The sequence below is a fragment of the Aegilops tauschii genome, chromosome 5 (genome assembly GCF_002575655.3).
Source record: "Aegilops tauschii subsp. strangulata cultivar AL8/78 chromosome 5, Aet v6.0, whole genome shotgun sequence".
In the NCBI taxonomy this organism is placed as follows: domain Eukaryota; kingdom Viridiplantae; phylum Streptophyta; class Magnoliopsida; order Poales; family Poaceae; genus Aegilops; species Aegilops tauschii.
Window position 1 is genome coordinate 8,637,526 of NC_053039.3, and position 19,870 is coordinate 8,657,395.

Genomic DNA, 19,870 nt, shown 5'->3' on the forward strand with positions numbered 1-19,870 from the left:
GCAAGTTTAGTCCCACCTCACCGTCCGAAGGAGACGTCGACCGGCTTATATACCCGGGCCCCGTCGCCACTTTGAACTTCTCTGAATTGCTACCCTGTCGTCGAGGCTGCCCTATTGGGCCTGGTTTCCACGGCGTGTTCTGAAACGCCTGTTGTAGTCGCCAGGTTGGCTTGATAATGACGGGATTATTAAGACACGCTGTGGATGGGCGGGCTTTTTTTTTCTAAACTATTTTTTTTGCTTTTCTAAACTAACACGCAGTGTGCTGCCATAGTATAGTGTACAGAAAATAAACGACGACACGATTACATATATGTAAATCTAAACATTATTGTTGTTTTTCTAAATTACTTTTTGTTTTTCTAAACAAAATTGCAGCGTTTTTTTAATAATGCACTACCATAGTTTAGTGTACAGAAAATAAACGACAACACGATTACATAGTTTAGTGTAAAAAAAAGACTGATTATATAAATTTTCTGAAACAAAATATCATCTGGACATAAAAAAGCAATTAAGTATATAAACTTTTCGAAACAAAATAGTGGCCAAATCAATAAATATATCTATTACATAAAAATTATAACAAAGTGTGCATCGGGAAAGGAAAATATAGTCCTCCAGTAACACCCAATCACATGCAAAACTCCTCCGTGTCGCATCTATTTCTTCTTCTTTGACTCCCGAATAACTTTGTTTTTCACTTCATCAGGCTTGTTTCTTTCCGAAAAGATAAGTTGCGCTATCATTACCTCCCTCGAATCATCAATTGACCTCTGAAAAAAAAAGTGGTGTTAGCACAGCGTACATTGTACGTCGTAGTAAAAACATTACATGTGTACCTGTGAAAATAAGCCTGTCCATTTGTCACCATCCCAATATTGAAAGCATCGAAGGAGAAATATTCCACATGAATTCCTAGTGCATACAATTTACGAAGATTAAATATCTATTGAACATATAGGATCGACATTCTGTCAAAGTAAGAACTCATCCATCATTTTGTTTTGGCATGTCATACCTTTGAATAGGCCATGTGGACACATCCGGATAATTCACAACTCTGGTTGCATTTGCTTCTTGGATATCTTCTCCTAGTTGTTTTCTCTAAAGATAAAATTAACATGGTGGAAAGAATGTCATTCAGTATAGTAAACGAAACGAATGTTACCAAATACACAATTGAAATTAAAACCTACCAGGTCCTCAATGAGTTGTCTAGTAACACTATCAAGTTTTCCAGTCATCAACGAGTCAAGAACCTGAAACTCTCTCTTCCCGCTATGCATGACGACAGTAACCCAGTGAGTGTTTCCCTTGTTTAGAGGAATATAAGTCTGCATGACAACGAGCATAAAACACAATCAGCACATACTATAGTATGTATATACCGTGTAGCCAATCAAACTTACCTTTGGTTTTTTGAAATACTCGTCCTCACATCTATTCACGGGTCAATTACTATGCGACTCTGCTTCATAGTCGTTACCGGCGGTCTTCTTTCCGGGTCTAATGTGAAGCAGCCAATGTACCCTCCAAGTTTTCAACATCAAACGATCGTCATTAACTTTGTCAGCCAAAAATGATGAGTATGCATTAATTACCTATAAATAATGTGTCAGATTTGACAATGGTATTTTGGAATCAATTGTAATACAATAGATGAAATTAACTTACGTCGCCACTTAGCCACTCATGGTTAATAATTTGACAAGCTCTCTGCACACTGAGACCATCTTCTGTGCCATCATTGAAAATTCTGTGTTTTTGTGAATACTCATGCGCACGCACTTACTTGATGGACGCTTTCACCACATCATACTCATCACTAGATTTGTTAACACCACCATTTTGAAACAATTCTGTAAACACAACTCAAATACTTATAAACGCAATTATATAAATAATTATTACGCAAGAACAATTAGAAACACAAAAAACTACTTCCTTTCGCAGAACGCGTAGCTTCATAATAATTTTGCAAAGTCTTGTGACTAAGTCAAATAAAAGATTGTTGCTTTTCAAGTGGTTAGGTCACCAAGGCGCGGGTTTTGCACGCTTGTTCGGTTTAGGGACCACATAAGGAGACTTGACATGTTGTGACCCTTTGCGCTTGCGCCTGCCAGTAACCTCCTCCACTTCCTCTTCCACTCCTTGAGAACCAAGCGATGCATGCGATGCGATCTTGTCCGTCCCTACAGATGAGGCCGCTTTTTCATCTAATACTTCTGGTACTTCGATAGGATCATCCATATCACCCTTGAAACTATCCATGTACTCAGGAGTGCAGTAAAAAGGTGTGTTTCCACGAGAAGTTACATCAATGCCGTCATCATCCTTTTGCAAATTCATTTTGGAAGGTGTACGGAACTGGTCTGAATCATCTTTTTGATATACAAACTCTTTTTCCGGAAATTCACCATCGTTTCCAGACTCATTAATGCCTCCGTATAGATTCTCTTCTTCTTCTTCGAGGTTACCGGGTTTGTAGAAGACACCGGTTTTGTTCAGTTTCTCAATCATCCTCTGCAAGAAAACATTTCATCTTAGTTCTTCAATAAAGTGATGGACATTAAAGTGACATGCTCATGTGTTACATGTGCACATAACTCTGGCAAACGAAGCATTTCCTTCCGAAGCTCATTAATCTCACTCAAAATCCGGTCCATAGTAGGCTTCTGGCTCAAAGCCTCCGAGGTACTGCCCTCTTTCCTCCTTCCAGTAACGTTAGATTTTTTGGTACTAGCTTTCTTAGTTTTTTCAGCTTATGCTTCTCCAATTTTTTTCAGCCTGTACTCCTCTGTAATGTTGTCATCGATCTACAAATGCAACAAGAGAATTATACATACAAATCATATTAACACTTAATTTTATTTCATAAATGTAAAACAAAACAAGATTACTCGGATTACCATCCCAACACCACGACCATATTCATAGTCGTATTTGTCTCTTCTCACGGCCATATCTTCCGTCCAGTTCCTCATCAGTGGGCTCAACAATGCCAACGGATCATATTTTGGACCGATGACGGTTGCACCTTCTCCTAGTATAGGTACTGCAAAACACATAAACTAATTAAATAACATGTTCTTCGATAACATTATATAAGAAAAATGTTAAAATTAATAAAAAGAACGTACTTGCAAAAGGGCCAGGTTCCCCTGTGGCCACTGCCTAACATGGCCGTCCTGCAGAAGCTTGCCAATCTTCGACAAACAGAATCGCGAAGTGAATGCATTCCAGTTGAACTTCCTTATCAACTTAATTTTTTGCACTAAGGCATAGTACTTCTTCGGAACGTATTCATGAGACATTGGTGCAATTATAGTTCCTAAGAGAACTAGAAACGTCATCCGAATAAAGTCATCGTCCGTGGTCTTATTCCTCACAATCTTTTCGATCAGATCATCAATCATGATCTTACCATTTTTTTGTTAACAAAACTAACTGGTATTTTTTTGGTTGCTTTTTCTCCTTCTGTACTAAGAAAACCAAAAACATCCACTCCATTGTTTTTCCAACCAAATATGGAGTACACATCATCAGGCCTTAGTGAAATAAGGCCTTTACTTCCAGCACTACTTCCAGAACTCTCTTGGACCATGAATTTTTTGCTACTTGGATTGTAACCTTGGAGTAAAAAATGAAGCAAAAAATCACGCATCTTTATGGATGGTATTCTGAACATGCCCTGCATATCCGTTTTATAAAACCTGAATTTCTGACTTGGTGATAGTCTGTCAACTAGACTAACCCACTTTTCAACAGAACATGGAATCACACCGTCGATATTCATACTGCACGAAATAGTGTTCTGTCACATACCATGGTACTGCTATGACCTTCTTCGTATAAAAACACAGACACAAAAAAACTTATACGACGATGACGGTGGGAGAGGCACCAGCGGCGTAGAGACGGCGACGGGTCAGGGCAGGCAGGCCGGCGCGGGCGCACCGGCGACGTTTGGACGGCGACGGGTGGCGTACGTCGGCAGTACGTGTAGATCGCGGCGGCGGCGAGACGGGCTGGCGGAAACTTAGACGGGATAGAAGGTATGTTTGCATGCACGTCGGCTAAGGACGTCGCCCGAGCACTGATTGCGGCGGCGTTGTTAGTGGGACGGCCCCATGCACGCATGCGCGTCGCTTAGCGAGACGCCCGGCGTTTTTTATTTTCTTTTTAGATAGACGGCCTCATTATTTTAACTTAATCGAACTGTCTCATTTTTTTAACTTAATCGAACGGGTTAATTTTTTTAACTTAATTGAACGGGCATTTTTTTCACGTGCTACAATGACTGTGGCAAGCACGCATGCCAATTTTTTCGAGTTTCGACACGGTATGGATTTTCTACGATTTTCTGGGCTGAAAATCCCTAAAATACTACCCGGACGTGACGCAACGTGCGTTCGTTGTCGGATTTCGTTCATTTTTGGCATGGGGTGCCCGGGTGGGGCCCCACACGCGCTGGCAAAAGTTGGGTGCATTCCGTGAAACAGCTCAGGTACTTGGTGTAGAAGGCGATGGTTTCGGTATGGGCGGAGGGGCCCTCGGTCGTACGCTTCTCCTTCGCATCCGCCAAACGGGCTCATTTTTTTCCACGTGCTATAATGACCGTGGCAAGCACGCATGCCAAATTTTTTTGAGTTTCGACACTATGGATTTTCTACGATTTTCTGGGCCAAAAACCCCTAAAATACTGCCCGGACGTGACGCAACGTGCGTTCGTTGTCGGATTTCGTTCATTTTTGGCGTGGGGTGCCCGGGTGGGGCCCCACACGCGCTGGCAAAAGTTGGGTGCATTCCGTGAAACCGCTCAGGTACTTGGTGTGGAAGGCGGTGGTTTCGGTATGGGCGGAGGGGGCCCTCGGTCGTACGCCTCTCCTTCGCATCCGCCAAACGGGCTCATTTTTTTCACGTGCTACAATGACAGTGGCAAGCACGCACGCCAAATTTCTTCGAGTTTCGACACTGTATGGATTTTCTACGATTTTCTGGGCCGAAAACCCCTAAAATACTGCCCGAACGTGACACAACGTGCGTTCGTTGTCGGATTTCGTTCATTTTTGGCATGGGGTGCCCGGGTGGGGCCCCACACGTGCTGGCAAAAGTTGGGTGCATTCCGTGAAACCTCTCAGGTACTTGGTGTGGAAGGCGGTGGTTTCGGTATGGGCGGAGGGGGCCCTCAGTCGTACGCCTCTCCTTCGCATCCGCCAAACGGGCTCATTTTTTCCACGTGCTACAATGACTGTGGCAAGCACGCACGCCAAATTTTTTGAGTTTCGACACTGTATGGATTTTCTACGATTTTATGGGCCGAAAACCCCTAAAATACTGCCCGGACGTGACGCAACGTGCGTTCGTTGTCGGATTTCGTTCATTTTTGGCGTGGGGTGCCCGGGTGGGGCCCCACATGCGCTGGCAAAAGTTGGATGCATTCCGTGAAACCGCTCAGGTACTTGGTGTGGAAGGCGGTGGTTTCGGTATGAGCGGAGGGGGCCCTCGGTCGTATGCCTCTCCTTCGCATCCGCCAAACAGGCTCATTTTTGTTCACGTGCTACAATGACCGTGGCAAGCACGCACGCAAATTTTTTCGAGTTTCGACACTGTATGGATTTTCTGCGATTTTCTGGGCCGAAAACCCCTAAAATACTGCCCGGACGTGATGCAACGTGCGTTCGTTGTCGGATTTCGTTCATTTTTGGCGTGGGGTGCCCGGGTGGGGCCCCACACGCGCTGGAAAAAGTTGGGTGCATTCCGTAAAACCGCTCAGGTACATGGTGTGGAAGGCGGTGGTTTCGGTATGGGCGAGGGGGCCCTCGGTCGTACGCCTCTCCTTCGCATCCGCCAAACGGGCACATTTTTTGTTCACGTGCTACAATGACCATGGCAAGCATGCACGCCAATTTTTTTGAGTTTCGACACTGTATGGATTTTCTACGATTTTCTGGGCCGAAAACCCCTAAAATACTGTCCGGACGTGACGCAACGTGCGTTCGTTGTCGGATTTCGTTCATTTTTGGCGTGGGGTGCCCGGGTGGGGCCCCACACACGCTGGCAAAAGTTGGGTGCATTCCGTGAAACCGCTCAGGTACTTGGTATGGAAGGCGGTGGTTTCGGTATGGGCGGAGGGGGCCCTCGCTCGTACGCCTCTCCTTCGCATCCGCCAAATGGGCAAGCACGCACGCCAAATCCATATGGAAGGAAGTGGTTTCCGTAAGGGGGGAACGGATCCCCCTTGCATATCTCCTCTTCGCATCGGCCAAACGGTCTCACAGTTTCTTCACGGGCTACATTGACCATGGCAAGCATGTATGCCAAAAAAAACCTACAATAGTACCCGGACGTGACGCAAACTTTTTTCACACGTCGATTTTCGTGTCTTTCAATTTTTCTTTTTTCTATCATTTTTTTCCATTCACTTCGAATTGTCAGAGTCTATAAGATAGTACGGCTTATTTCTTTAATCAATGAATTGTTTTATAAATCTTGATTTAAAATGATGACATCCATTTTCTCTCATTTGAAATGATCAACTTTTTTTCTATAAATGTCCAACTTTTTAAAATATTCTAAAACTAGACAAACGCGTTTGCGGCTGTATTTTTGGCGATTCTACATGCTATCGATATGGTGACGAATCGATCAACACAGATGAAAGGTGTGTGTTGCTGTAGTATTTTAATGGCGGCAGGAGGAGCCTTGGATATGTTTTAATTTCTTTTCGCTAACTTCTCTTTTACAAAATGATTCAAAATTTAAAAACAGTGTCAGAATATTTCATAGTAATTTGCATCTAAAATTCATTCAAACATAAGGATAGTTCATTAAACCTTACGACAAAGGGTTCATTTTACATTCGAACATAACGAAACTTAATTAAACATAAAAGGACCTAATCTAAATTAATTAAACATAAGAGGACCTAATCTAAACCTAATCTACTCGTCGTCGTCGGACGCGGCGAGGTCCACGATCTCGCCCGCACCGCCGTCACCGTCGTCATCGTTGCTGCTCTTCCCGGCGTCGTCCTCCACCGGAGCCGCCTGCGCCGGTGCCTGCACCGCACCCATAGCCGCCGCCGCATCCAGTGCCGCCTGCAGCTCGGCGGCCTCTGCAGCCGCCGCCATAGCCGCCGCGGCGTCTAGTGCCGCCTGCAGCTCGGCGACCTCTCTGGCCTCTGCCGCCGCCGCCGCTTCTGCCTGCGACGCCCGTAGGGCGATGAGGTAGCCGGGGCAGTCGTCCGGGTCGCCGTCCTCGCGCAGCGCGAACTGCTCCGGCGGGAGGGGCGGCGGGCCCGGCGGGAGGGGCGGCGGGCCCGGCGACCGTGGGCACCGGACGGCGGGAGGAGCTTGGGGACGGCGGGGCCGGCGCGGGGCAGACGACGGGCCGCCCATCTCCGAATCCCGAGGAGCCTGGGCGACGACCTTCCAGAAGTCCTTGCCCGTCCAAAACCTTGTACGGCCGGCAATATTCCAGCGGCTGCCCTCATGTCGGCGGAGCTCTTCCGGCGTCGCGCCGGGCCCCCTCGTCGGGTACCCGTCGGCGGTGATGTGGAAGATGTGCGGCAGACGGCAGCCCGGCGGCACCATTAGCCCGAGCCGGATGAGCTCGTCCGTGTCCGGCGTGCCCAGGCTCGTCGGCCACGCGCCGCCACGGCCGTCCGTGCCACCGCTGCCGCCGGACGCCATGGATGTCGCCGAGAAGGACGTGGGGGAGGCAGACGACGCGTCTGGTGGATGGCGTCGGTGGGTGAGGTGAGTGGGGGTGGGGGAGGCAGACGGGAAGGTGGGGGCGATTTAACATCAGGGCGGGGCGGCGGTAGGTGACCGACGCACCGGCTTAACGCCGGCCTTAATGGCGCATCGGGGGCGGCGGCCGCCTCGGGAACCGTTCCTTGACCGACGCCACGCAACCGTCCTAGCGATGTGTTTTTTTTTCCTTTGACCACGACAGCTGGTCGTCGTACGTAGACGGCCCAACACACCATGTAGACGGGCGGGCGCATGTACGTGCACTCGCTGTACACGACACGACGCGGGTACAGCCCCGTCGCGCGGGCAGCGGCTTTTTTTTTATGAGATGATCATACCCTTTTTAATGAAGGGGTATGGAGTGATCTCAGCCGTTGTTGTATTTAGGGGGTTGTATCGAAGAAGAAGTGCTTATAACGATCGACGATGATGATGAGGAGGAAAAGAGAGATCAAGACCTAAATCTGCTTGGTATTCGGCTTTGGCGTGCTTGAAGGCGGCACGTATGTCCGGCCTGTGAGCTAGTTCATCGGGATGTAGGGTCTGTGGAGCAGAGGGCTGGGTGGATACGAGGATTCGACCACATCGTCGTCGTACACACGATCTACATATACATACATACATACATACATACATACATACATACATACATACATAGAGGAAAATGAGCACCAATACTACAACCACTGCTGGTCATGTCGTGATTGGGAAGGGAATCAAGCGGAGGGGAGGTTGGGTGCCAAATTTTGGTCGCGGTTGGGCTTTCTCACTCTCGAAGGCCGCCAACATCAATCCTCGATCCTCTGCCACGCTTCTCGTCGTCGTCTTCTTCTTTGCTTCCCTCTCCGTCTCCGGATTCCCTCTGCTGCGCCGCCTGCCGCCCTTCGGCATCTTCGAAAGGTTTGGGGACTGAAGGAAGGAGAGGAGCGACTCGCGTCTGTCAGCGTCGTGCGGTGTGTGGCGTCTGGCGTGCGTGTGTTTCTTTTTCTCTTTCTTTCTACGCCTGATGCATCTTCTTATAGAAAACGGCCGCACGAGGAGCGGTGCTCCGGATTCGGGGAGGGGTCATTTCCGTCACGGACTCGACCTGGGCTGCCCATGGGCACATGCCCCTGGGTGCTTATTTTCACGGAAATATACCCTTCGCTTATGCACGAAGTCTGAGGTCCAGCCCACGGAGATAACCTCGGTCAGGGTTCTTTTTTAGTTGGACCATTTTCGCTTTTGAGGCATAATTACCATGTATGTAAGACTGATATGCATGAGTGAAATATTTTGTTGTTGTTTTTTTATTATTATTTCTGTATTCTGATGTTCTTGAATATTCCTTGAAATTACAATATTAATTTTGATTATAATGACTCATTTCTGAAATATATGGGGATACTTGTCGTCAGTTTTGATATTGTGGTCAGTTTTGATTATAATGACACGTTTTCAAATATGCAAGTGCCCTACCTTTTCCCTTGGTGCCCAAATAGGAAGAGGGATGTTTTCCCGTGGTGGTCCACGGATCCCAAATGAACAGGGAAAACCCACAGGGATATACTCCCAGGGTTTACCAGCCCAACAACCAAATGAGCCCTAACTGGATCAAATTCCCCCCGAAGTCTAAAACCGGTTAAATCACCCCCTCAACTATGAGAGCAACTAGTTGACGAGCTCTCCTTCGAGAGCCTCACAACAATCACTTGGGGGTGGGCTGAGAGCGCTCCACATGGACACTCCCTCCGGAATTTATTTTATTTTTTGCACGCGTTTTCGGCTTTTTCAATGGGGTTTTTCTTTTTCTTTTGACTTTTTGGTTTTCCACCGGTCTTCCTTAGCTTTTGGAGAAAAAAAATTCAAAAAAAATTGCTTGAAAAAATGCTTTTTTTTCTTCCGCAAGAGGCATGGTTTTGTTTTCGCGAGAGGCATGGTTTTGCTTTTGCGAGAGGCACAATTATGCCTCTCGGAAATGGAAAAAACGTGTTTTCTATTTATTTATTTGTTTTCGCGAGTGCCTCTCGGAAACGGGAAAAACGTGTTCTCTGTTTTTTCCTTCCGCGAGAGGCAGGCTTGTGCTTTCGTACGGCAGCCGTGCCTCTCGGCAATGGGAAAAATGTGTTTTCTGTTTTTTTCCTTCCGCGAGAGGCACAACCGTGCTTTCCCGAGAGGCACGGCCGTGTCTCTTTCGGAAAGGGGAAAAACATGCTCGTTTTCATCTGGTAATTTTCATTTGGTTTTTCATGGAAAAAAGTTCGTCAAAACCTATGAACATGGGATTTAGTTTTGAAAATCTCGACCCGAGGAATCCAATGATGAAAGCTATTCGAGATTTGGAAGCTATTCGAGATTTGGACGTACGATTTAACAGATAAAACATTTTGAATAGACGAGTGTACGAAAAAAAAAGAAAACTCTAGGTTGCAACAAGTGGCATGCATGCAGTGTGCCACTTGTCGCAGCATGAGGAGCGTTTTTTTAGGCAAGCAATGTGAGGAGGTGGGAATGATCTTTGGATTTCGCCCAACTCTGCAATACCTGATTAATTAGGCCCAGAATAGATTTGCTCCAAATCATAGGCGGTTTTGATCTGATCTTCTATCTCACTTGCGACCGGCGGAGGCGTAACGCCTTGTCACCCCCACGCATATCCATGGAGACACCTGCGCTTGATGTCCCTTTCTTCTAAGCGTGCAAATCCCATGGCCCTTGCATGGTCGCAGACGATGCCATGACAGTGCACCTCCCAGCTCCATTTACGGCAGCCGCGCACCACGAGCATGTGCAGGTACTCCAGCACATGGAGCACCTCTGCGACAGCCTAAACGCAGGAGTGAACTCGATCATCTCCATACCTCGAACACGTACGGGAGGAATTCGAAAACGACCACCAATCACGTACAGAACTTGCAAATTTGTTATGGAAATCGACAACAAAAAATTTCCCCACCACTACACGGCCATTGTGGACGACTCCTCGTCAAATGACAAGTCAACATGTCCAATCATCAACCTTTAGTCAAAAAAAAAAAAAACGCTTGAAATCCTCCCCAAAACCACCCAATGGCCTAATTGATCCGGTATTTGCAAAGTTGAGCGGCTGAATTTACCTGTTTTACACTTTGGGGGGAATTTGATCTAGCGGGAGGGATTTGAGGGGGAAATGTATACTTTACTGGTCGGAGAATACTTCGGCCCATTCCTTTATGTTCTTTTGGCTAAGCCCCTTATTATGGCTCTTTCCTCAGCCCAAATCAGGGTATCGTGGAAGGAATCACCAAAGCAGATAGCTACTAACTCGAGGTTACCACTTGTAGAGATCTCGAAGGGTCACTCTGGGTGGCCTCGAAGCACGTCAAGTTGTACGTCCGGCCGCCGCCATATGTCGCGTGTAGGACGCTTCCTCTAAATTTTGTTTTTTATTTTTCTATACGCGTCTTCGGGTTTTAGAGATGGGGAGGTTTGGCTTTTCGGTTTTCGCATTGTAGTCCCTATGTTTTGGAAGAAAAAATTGCATGATTTTGTTTGCTTCCAAAAGAAACACATATTTGTTTTCACGGAGGCACGGATTTGCTTCCGTGAGAGAGACAATTGTGCTTCTCGGAAAGGAAAAAACTTGTGTTTTCACGAAAAATATAGATTTGCTTCTTGTGCAGGCACGAATTTCATTCTCCGAGATGCACATGTATACTTCTCCGAAAGGGAGAAAATATGTGCTTCTACGAAAAGTGATTTTTCTCTATGAAAAACCGCAATCGTGCTTTCGAGTCTCTGGTTCTAGTTCTTCTGTTTTTGCTGTCGGGTCTCTAGGTTTTTTGTCTTCCATTTTTTTCTCGCTCACTTTTTTCTTCTGGATGCCAGGTTTTTTGGTCTTTTTTTTTGTATTTTGTTTTTCTTTTGATTTTTTTCGTATTTTGTTTTTCTTTGGTTATTCTACTTTTTCAGAAAAATAGTTCGTCAAAACATATTAACATGGGATTTATTTTTGACGGTCTTGACGTGGGAAATATAATGATGAAAACGGTTCAGGATTTTGATGCATGGTCAAGAGATAGGACGTTTCGAATAAAATGAACCTATGAAAAAAAAACTATCAGGTTGTGACAAAATAACGCATATGCAGTGCGCCACTTGTTAGCCACTGAGAAGATGGGAGTTACCTTTGCAAAGGGTAACCCTTAACTAGTGATTTCGACCGAAGCGACACTAGCCAAGACCAACGCCAAATCTTGCCTAAAAAAGCCAAGTCAAATCAATACCTGGTTTGTGAGTTTCCCATCTTGCCTTAAGGATTGTTTGGCGGAATCACTAGTTAAGGGCACGCTTTGCAAGTGTTATTTTCACCTTCTTTGATGGTGACAAACGACACAGTGTATGTGTGCCACTTATCATAATCTGGGAATTTTGTCTTTTTTCGTAGATTTATTTTTTTAAATGTTCTATCTCTTGAACTGTGCATCTAAATCAAGAATCATTCTTATCGTTGGATTTCTCGTGTCGAGATCTTTGAAAATAGATATCATGTTAAGTGTTAATGAACTTTTTTCACGAAAAACCCGACCCATCAGGGCTAAGCATAACATGAGTCGACCCGTTTCATAAGTGTGTCGTACTAGGAGCTAAGGGCGAGGCCCACGTGCCAGCACGACACAACCCACTTATAAATGTGCCTAGGCGGGCCGTGTCGTGGCTGGCCATTTAGGCGTGGGCTAGCCCATGCCGGCCCACTTGGCCAACTTTGGTGACTATACTACTTTTGTATTGGAGAAAATGGTGACTATACTATGACGATCCTACTTGGGAAGCAACTAACGAAGGAGTACTCCTTAGGGAGCCCCGCCACGGTCACCTGGGGTGGGCTGAGAATGCGCCACATGGCGCACTCTCAACCGCCGCCATGTGTCGTGCTTTGTGCGCTCACTTCGATTTTTTATTTTTTATTTCCCCGCACACGTTTTCAGCCTTTTAGATGACTTTTTTCGTTTTCTTTTCAATTTTTTGGTTTTCCACCCATCTTTCTTAGCTGTTGGACAAAAAAATTATGCAAAAAAACTCTTTTTTTTGCTTCCGTGAGAGGCATGGCCGTGCCTCTCGGGAACGAAAAAAAATACGTTTTCTTTTTTTTTCTTTCCGCGAGAGGCACGATTTTACTTCTGCGAGAGGAACGGATTTACTTCCGTGGGAGGTATGGGCGTGCCTCTCGGAAACGAAAAAAAACACATTTTTTTCTTTTTCCTTCCGCGAGAGGTACGTCTATGCCTCTCGGAAACGGAAAAAACACATTTTTTTTTCTTTTTCCTTCTATGAAAGGTACGTCCGTGCCTCTCGGAAACGAAAAAACATGTTTACTTTTTTTTTCCTTCCGCAAGAGGTATGATTTTATTTCTCGTGGAGATATGAATTTGCTTTTGCCAAAGGCACAATGGTGCCTCTTTCAGAAATGCTAAAAAATGTTCAATGTGTATTATAAAATGTTCATCGTACATTAAGGAAACGTTCATGGTACTACCTCCATTCCTTTTACTCCACATACAAGATTTGTGTCTAGTCAAACTTTACAAAATTTGACAAAATTTGTATAAGAAAACATTAACATCTACAATATCAAATATGCATAATATGAAACTACATGAAACTACATTCCATAATGAACCTAAAGATATTCCTTTGGCATTGTAAATGTTGATACTTTTCACTATAAATTTAGTCAAACTAGAGCTACTTTGACTTCAGACTAAAAGAAAAAGGAGGGAGTATATTACAAAAAAGTTCAGCATGCATTATAACAATGTTCATCAATTAAGAGTTTGTTCAACGAAATAATAAAAATGTTCTATATATTTCGTTTTTGTTCAACATATATTACACAAAATATTTAGTGTGTATTCATGAATTTTTCAACGTGCATTAAAAAATGTTCAATGCGTATATGAGATTTGTTCAACGCACATTACTAAATGTTTGATATGTATTTGAAAATTGTTCATCGTATATATTCGTATTTTCAAAAATGTCGAAATAAGAACTGACCAACTAGCGAGAGATATAGTGAAATGAAACAATGGGGGCATAGTGGGCCGGCCCAAGCCGCCTGGCTTCAGCGAAGCTGGCTCCATTTGACGCACATGTGCGTCGTACAGGTAGGGCTGCAAACGAGTCGAGTTTGAGCGAGTTGAACTTGACTCAGCTCAACTCCTATTAAAATTCGAGCGAGCCTAAATTGGGTGAAGCTCAAAATCGGTTGTAGAACATCACTAGTACTCGGCCTATAACAATCTCTAGTCAATCATGAGCTAGTTTCAAGCTAAATGAGACAATAGAAATATATAATCTATGATTATGTTTCTAAGTACATAAGGCACACATGACATAAGAAAGCACCCAAAAAAAATATTGTTCCAATCAAAACAATGAGAATATAAATTTCCGGAGTAGTTTGACTTATTTTCTCACAATACAGCTGACTACGTACCATATGAAGGCCTAAATTTTTTCTACACTTAATTAAGCTTCACATGGATGTTAATAAATTATAATGTTTTCATTTAATATATGGCATGATCATTTAATAGAATGACATTATGGAGCAAGCTAGTATTGGTTTAAGATCAACTCATTTCTCGGTCGAGCTACCAAGTATCTACCGTCATATAACCATATGTGGCTGAGTAGTTGTACGTTCATCCACTATGACACAAGAAATAGACAAACACTTGTATTATGCTCTCAAGTGTTCTCCTACTATCCTGATAGAACCAGCAAAACAATTTAGAAAGTAGGGAATCACTAGGAATAAATGAGAACCAAATGCATGCAGCGGTGCGATATTTTGGATTAAACAAAAGAGGAAACATGTGCATCTGAGACGAGAAATATCATCGAATGAAAAGCAGCCTGATTACAAGGTGATTTCTGGATGTAGAGTAATATCAGGACAGCTGTTGGTTTCAGTTTTAGAAGTTGGTAGCATTTACACTCCTTATTTCCAACGTGCTGAATAAACTACATTTTACAATATTTCTTTTTCTATATCTTCTAGAGACATGGTCTATATCCATACGTGATATGAGGGTGAGCTTGTGCACACTAATAAGTTAAGTGACAAATGACATGGCATGTTGTTGTGTAACATGCCAGGCTGAAAGATCAGGTAAACCCCAAATGGCTATAGAGAAAAGGGAAACGTTTGGGGCCGGGGCACCGGCCGAAGCTTCAGCTGGTCCAGTCCATGCGCGCGTGATGCGACCCACTCGCGAGCAACCAGCTGGCGCGATGGACCTGAGACGACTAGTCCTCCTCCCTTTTCTCTTCTTCCTCTTGCGCATCTCTCTCTTTCTCTCTCCTCGCTGCCATGGTCAACGCATCGCCCCGCGCCGCAGGCCTCCCAGGCGCGCCGCCGTTCAGCAGATCTGGCCGCCCTCGACCAGATCCGCGCGGATCCGCGTGCATCGGAGCTCTCCCTACCTCGCCGGACCCGGCCACGCCGGAGCTGCAACCAGCCATGGCAGGACTGCACCCCGCGGTGCAAATTTTGCTGGAACCTCGACGTCACGGCGAGATGGCGGATGACCATTTTTTGCTACAACTGTGTTATAGTTTTGCTACTACCATAGAGATTTTTTGCTGGAACCGATGGTATTTTTTGCTGCAATCAGAGATGCGCGATAGCTGGGGAGGCTGGCGAGTGCTGGAACCGTTGACAGGACAGCTTCAACCCAAGATTAAAAATGCTTCAACCGTATATACAGAAAGCTGTAAGCGTTCAGTGCTATCGAGGAAAGCTACAACCGTCTATATAAAATGCTACAACCTTTGATGAAAAAAGCTTCAACCGAACGATAGAGAAAAGCTACATCATTCATGAAGAAGATGCAACCCTTTGACAGCCACGACAACGTTTTGCTGCAACCACACAGAATGTTTGCTACTACCATAGACAGTAATTGTTACCACCATTCACGGCGGTGACCGGTGACTGGAAATCAGAAAAGTTGCAACCGGCGACGAAAAAAGCTTCAACCGGCTAGAAAAAAAGCTTCGACCGGCGATATAGAAAGCTTCAACCGGTGACAGGAAACGCAAAAAGCTACAATCGTTAACACAAAAGCTTCAACCATACATTTCAAAAGCTTCAACCAGAGACCGGCGACGAAAAAGCTGCAGCGGCGAGCCGTTGATGCACATGACTGTTTTCTATGCACCAATGGTGCTGCGACGGATGCTGGAACCGGCGGCCTCGACATTGTTGGACCTGGCGGCCGCCATCACCGCTTGTTTTTGATGCATCTGGTACCTTTTTTGCTGCATGCAGCGGAGACGGCGAGCGGCGAGCGGCAGCCATGGCGAGCCACCGATGCGGCGAGCCACGAGGAACGCGGGGTGTGGCAGACGGCGACGGCGGCCAGTGTCAACGATGCGCGGCGGATGAGGAAGACGACGGCCGGGTCCACATCGAGCCCGTCCGATATGTGCGTGATCGAGCGGTTCCGCGTGCTCCGTGTTAGACAGATCCAGTGGCCCACGCGGGACCGGCCGAAAGTTTCGGCCGGTGCACCGGCGCCTATTAGCGCCCTAGAGAAAATGGTGGAAGGCCGATTGAGGAAGTATTTCGAAGAAGCTGTGCTTTTGGAGCAAAAATACGTCGTTAATGACAGCACAAGCATTAAGGCTGTTAGCATACAGAGTGTGCGTGCGCGTGTGCCTGGTCACCGCGCCTGTACGTGGGCTAGGTAGTGCGTGAGTGGGTTTGTGTTCGTGTAGTAGTGGCACACGATCTGGCCTCGTGGGCGTCCTGTAACTGTATATATACGCCCTCCGATGGCTAATGCAAAGTGTGTTGAATCTCATCCCTGCTTTCATGGTATCAGTCGCCTAGGAGCCTCATCCTCTCGCGCACCCAACTACCTTCCGCTGCCATGATGGGTTCGACAACCACTCCCCTCCTCCCTCCCACGACGGCGATCTCCCTGATGACGATGGCCACCCTGCCGCCGTTCCTCCGCCTCCGGTCGCGGCCCCGGCTGCACTCCGTCTTGCGCCAGCCGCTCCCGTCGGCGTTGCTCCCCTTCCGGCTGCCTCTGTTCTTCCCACCGTGGATATCCGGCGCCATGTCCCGATCATCCTCGACCTCAACGCTAGCAATCATGCTCAGTGGCGCCGTCACTTTGACGCCGTTCTTGGCATGTTCAGGCTTCGCGACCATGTTTCTGCGACAACCCCTCCGCGCCCTGACGACCCCGAGTGGCTCATGGCGGATCACGCGGTGGTCCATTGGCTCTACTCCACCATCGCCCCGGAGCTGCTCGATGCGGTGATGCAGCCCGATGACTCCGCCCTCGCTGTCTGGACTGCCGTCGGCGCGCTCTTCACCGCCAACCATCTCTCACGCGCCGTCTACGTCGACGCCGAGTACCACGCTGTTGTTCAGGGCGAGATGTCCATCATGCAGTACTGCACGAAGTTGAAGCTCTTCGCGGATCAGCTTCGCGATCTGGGGCAACCCGTCACCGAGACCCGCCAGGTATTCCATCTCCTGCGTGGTCTTGGTCGTCAGTACCACCATGCCATCCCGCATATCACTGCTCGCGTGCCGCTCCCCACCTTTCTGGAGACTCGCGCCTTCCTCATGCTCGAGGAGCACCGCGCCGAGCAGTCCGCGCGCCTGTAGACGGCGCATGCGCTGGTGGCTGGGCGTAGCACTCCTGCGTCGCCCCCGCCCCCGCCCCCCTCTCCAACTGGTGATCCTCCTGGCGCCGCACGCGGGCGCGGACGCGGCAAGAAGCGCGGCCGTGGCAACGGGGGGGCCGCTCCCCAGCCGGCTCCTGCCCCGCCCCGGGCCCCTGGCTACCCCGCCCCTGCTCCCGGATCCAGCTCCTGGACGGGCCTTGTCCAGGCCTGGCCCGTCGCCTGGCGTGCTCCGGGCGCCGGCGTGCTCGGGCCGCGCCCCGGCACACCCCATCAGCAAGCCATGCTGGCTACTGCTCCCTCCGCGCCACCACCACCGTACGGCTACGGCGGCTACTACAACAACTACGCGCCTCCGGGTGCTGCTCCGGCTAGCCCTGCCCCGACGCCCGGTCACGCGCCTCCGTGGGACATGACCTCCCTTCAGGCCGCGCTCCAGAGCGCCACTGCCGGTCCGTCCTCGTCAGGGAGCACGTCTGACTGGTACCTCGACACGGGGGCCACAGCGCACATGGCCTCCTCTCCGGGTAATCTCTACAACATCCGTCCCTCCCTTTCTTCCTCTTCCATCATCGTCGGTAACGGTGATCACCTTCCTATCACTCATGTGGGCACGGGCTCTCTCATCACTACTTCCTCCCCGCTTATACTTCGCAATGTCGTGCTGTCTCCGTCTCTTATTACGAACCTTCTCTCCGTTCGTCAACTTTGTCGTGATAATCCTGTCAATGTGGAATTTGACGCTTTTGGTTTCTCTGTAAAGGACCGCCGCACCCGGACAGTGATTCTGCGCAGTGACTCGACCGGTGATCTCTACTCTGTTGCTGGCTCTTCTTCGGCACCCGTGCGTTCTGTCTTCGCCGGTGCGGCCACCGTCGACCTCTGGCACCAGCGTCTTGGGCACCCGCACGTCGCCTCGCTCCGTCAGTACCCCTTCAGCTGCAGTAGTTCCGCCCCGCACACCTGTCGGGCATGTCGCTTGGGCAAGCATACACGCCTCTCCTTCCATGCTTCGACGTCGCATAGTTTCTTTCCCTTTCAGTTGCTGCATTTAGATGTTTGGACTTCTCCCGTTGTAAGCGTTTCAGGATATGAATTTTACCTTGTGATACTTGATGATTTCACTCATTACGTGTGGACTTTCCCACTCCAACGCAAATCTGATGTGCTCGCTGTCTTGCGCTCCTTTTTTGCTTATGTTCATACACAATTCCAGCGTCCTGTCCTTGCGCTACAGACTGACAACGTTCGCGAGTTCGACAACGCTGCCGTGCGATCGCTTCTTGATTCTCACGGCACTGTGTTTCGTCTTTCCTATCCTTACACAAGTCAACAAAATGGGAAGGCCGAGCGCTCCCTTCGTACGCTCAACGATGGGGTTCGCTCGCTTCTCTTTCATGCCTCCATGCCCCCACGATTTTGGGCCGAGGCTCTCAGCACTGCCACTTATCTTCTGAACCGGCGTCCATGTCGTTCGAGTTCACCGGTGACACCGCATGAACTTCTCCTTGGCACTTCCCCCGACTATTCTCTCTTGCGAGTGTTCGGTTGCCTGTGTTTTCCAAACACTTCCTCCACGGCTGCACACAAGCTCACACCGCGCTCGGTTGCGTGCGTATTCCTCGGCTACCCTGCTGACCATCGCGGCTATCGCTGCTTTGACCCTGTTATGCGGCGTGTGCTCACCTCTCGCCATGTTCGGTTTGATGAGCTCAGCTTCCCGTTCGCCGCTCCTAACCCAGCTCCGCCTTCCCCACCACCACCTGCCGCTGCTTCGCCCGTTTTGCAGGTGCTCCGTGGCTCTGGTGCTGCTCCGGCCGCCTCTCCCGCGGTGTGATTCCCTGCGGGTGGCGCGCGCGCTTCTGCTTCAAGCGGGAGCGTTCGATCGGCATCTGACGGTGCTCGGGAGCTTTCGCGTGGCGCGCACACTTCTGTTTCAAGCAGAAGCGCTCGATCGGCATCCGACGGTGCCCAGGGGTCTCCGCGTGGCGCGCGCGCCTCTGATTCAAGCGGCTCCGTCCGATCGTCATCCAGTGGCGGTGCTGCCTCACCGCCCAGTGCCTCTGCTGCGCCTTCCTCGCCGGGCCCTGCTCGCTCCGCGGCGCCTGCCGCTCCGGTTGCTGCTGGGCCCCTGACTCGCGGCCGCGCCGGTGTCTTCTGCCCCAACAAGCAGTTCGACGACTACGTGCTGGTCGCTACCTCCACAGCCTCGCCGGACATCTCACCGCTCCCCAAGTCGGTGGGAACTGCCCTACGCGACCCCAACTGGCTCGCCGCCATGCGCGACGAGTTCACCGCCCTCGTCAGCAACCACACGTGGGAGCTCGTGCCCCGCCCTCCGCGCGCCAACATCATCACCGGCAAATGGGTTTTCCGGCATAAAACTCGCGCTGACGGCACCCTCGAACGGTACAAAGCCCGCTGGGTCGTGCGTGGCTTTC

At 48.5% G+C, this 19,870-nt stretch overlaps 1 protein-coding gene and 1 pseudogene across 1 annotated transcript; one reads left to right on the plus strand and one right to left on the minus strand.

Moving 5' to 3' along the window:
* Window positions 1-662: 662 nt before the first annotated feature.
* Window positions 663-3,657, minus strand: LOC123493831 (uncharacterized; annotated as a pseudogene).
* A 13,335-nt stretch (window positions 3,658-16,992) lies between these two features.
* On the plus strand, window positions 16,993-17,412 carry LOC109753281 (uncharacterized). Its single transcript, XM_020312193.1, has one exon. The coding sequence runs from the start codon at window positions 16,993-16,995 to the stop codon at window positions 17,410-17,412; it is 420 nt and encodes a 139-aa protein (XP_020167782.1).
* Window positions 17,413-19,870: the final 2,458 nt, after the last annotated feature.

Excerpts from the sequence above, each read along its gene's own strand:
- LOC109753281 (XM_020312193.1), top strand. The coding sequence starts at position 16,993 with ATGGCGGATCACGCGGTGGTCCATTGGCTCTACTCCACCATCGCCCCG.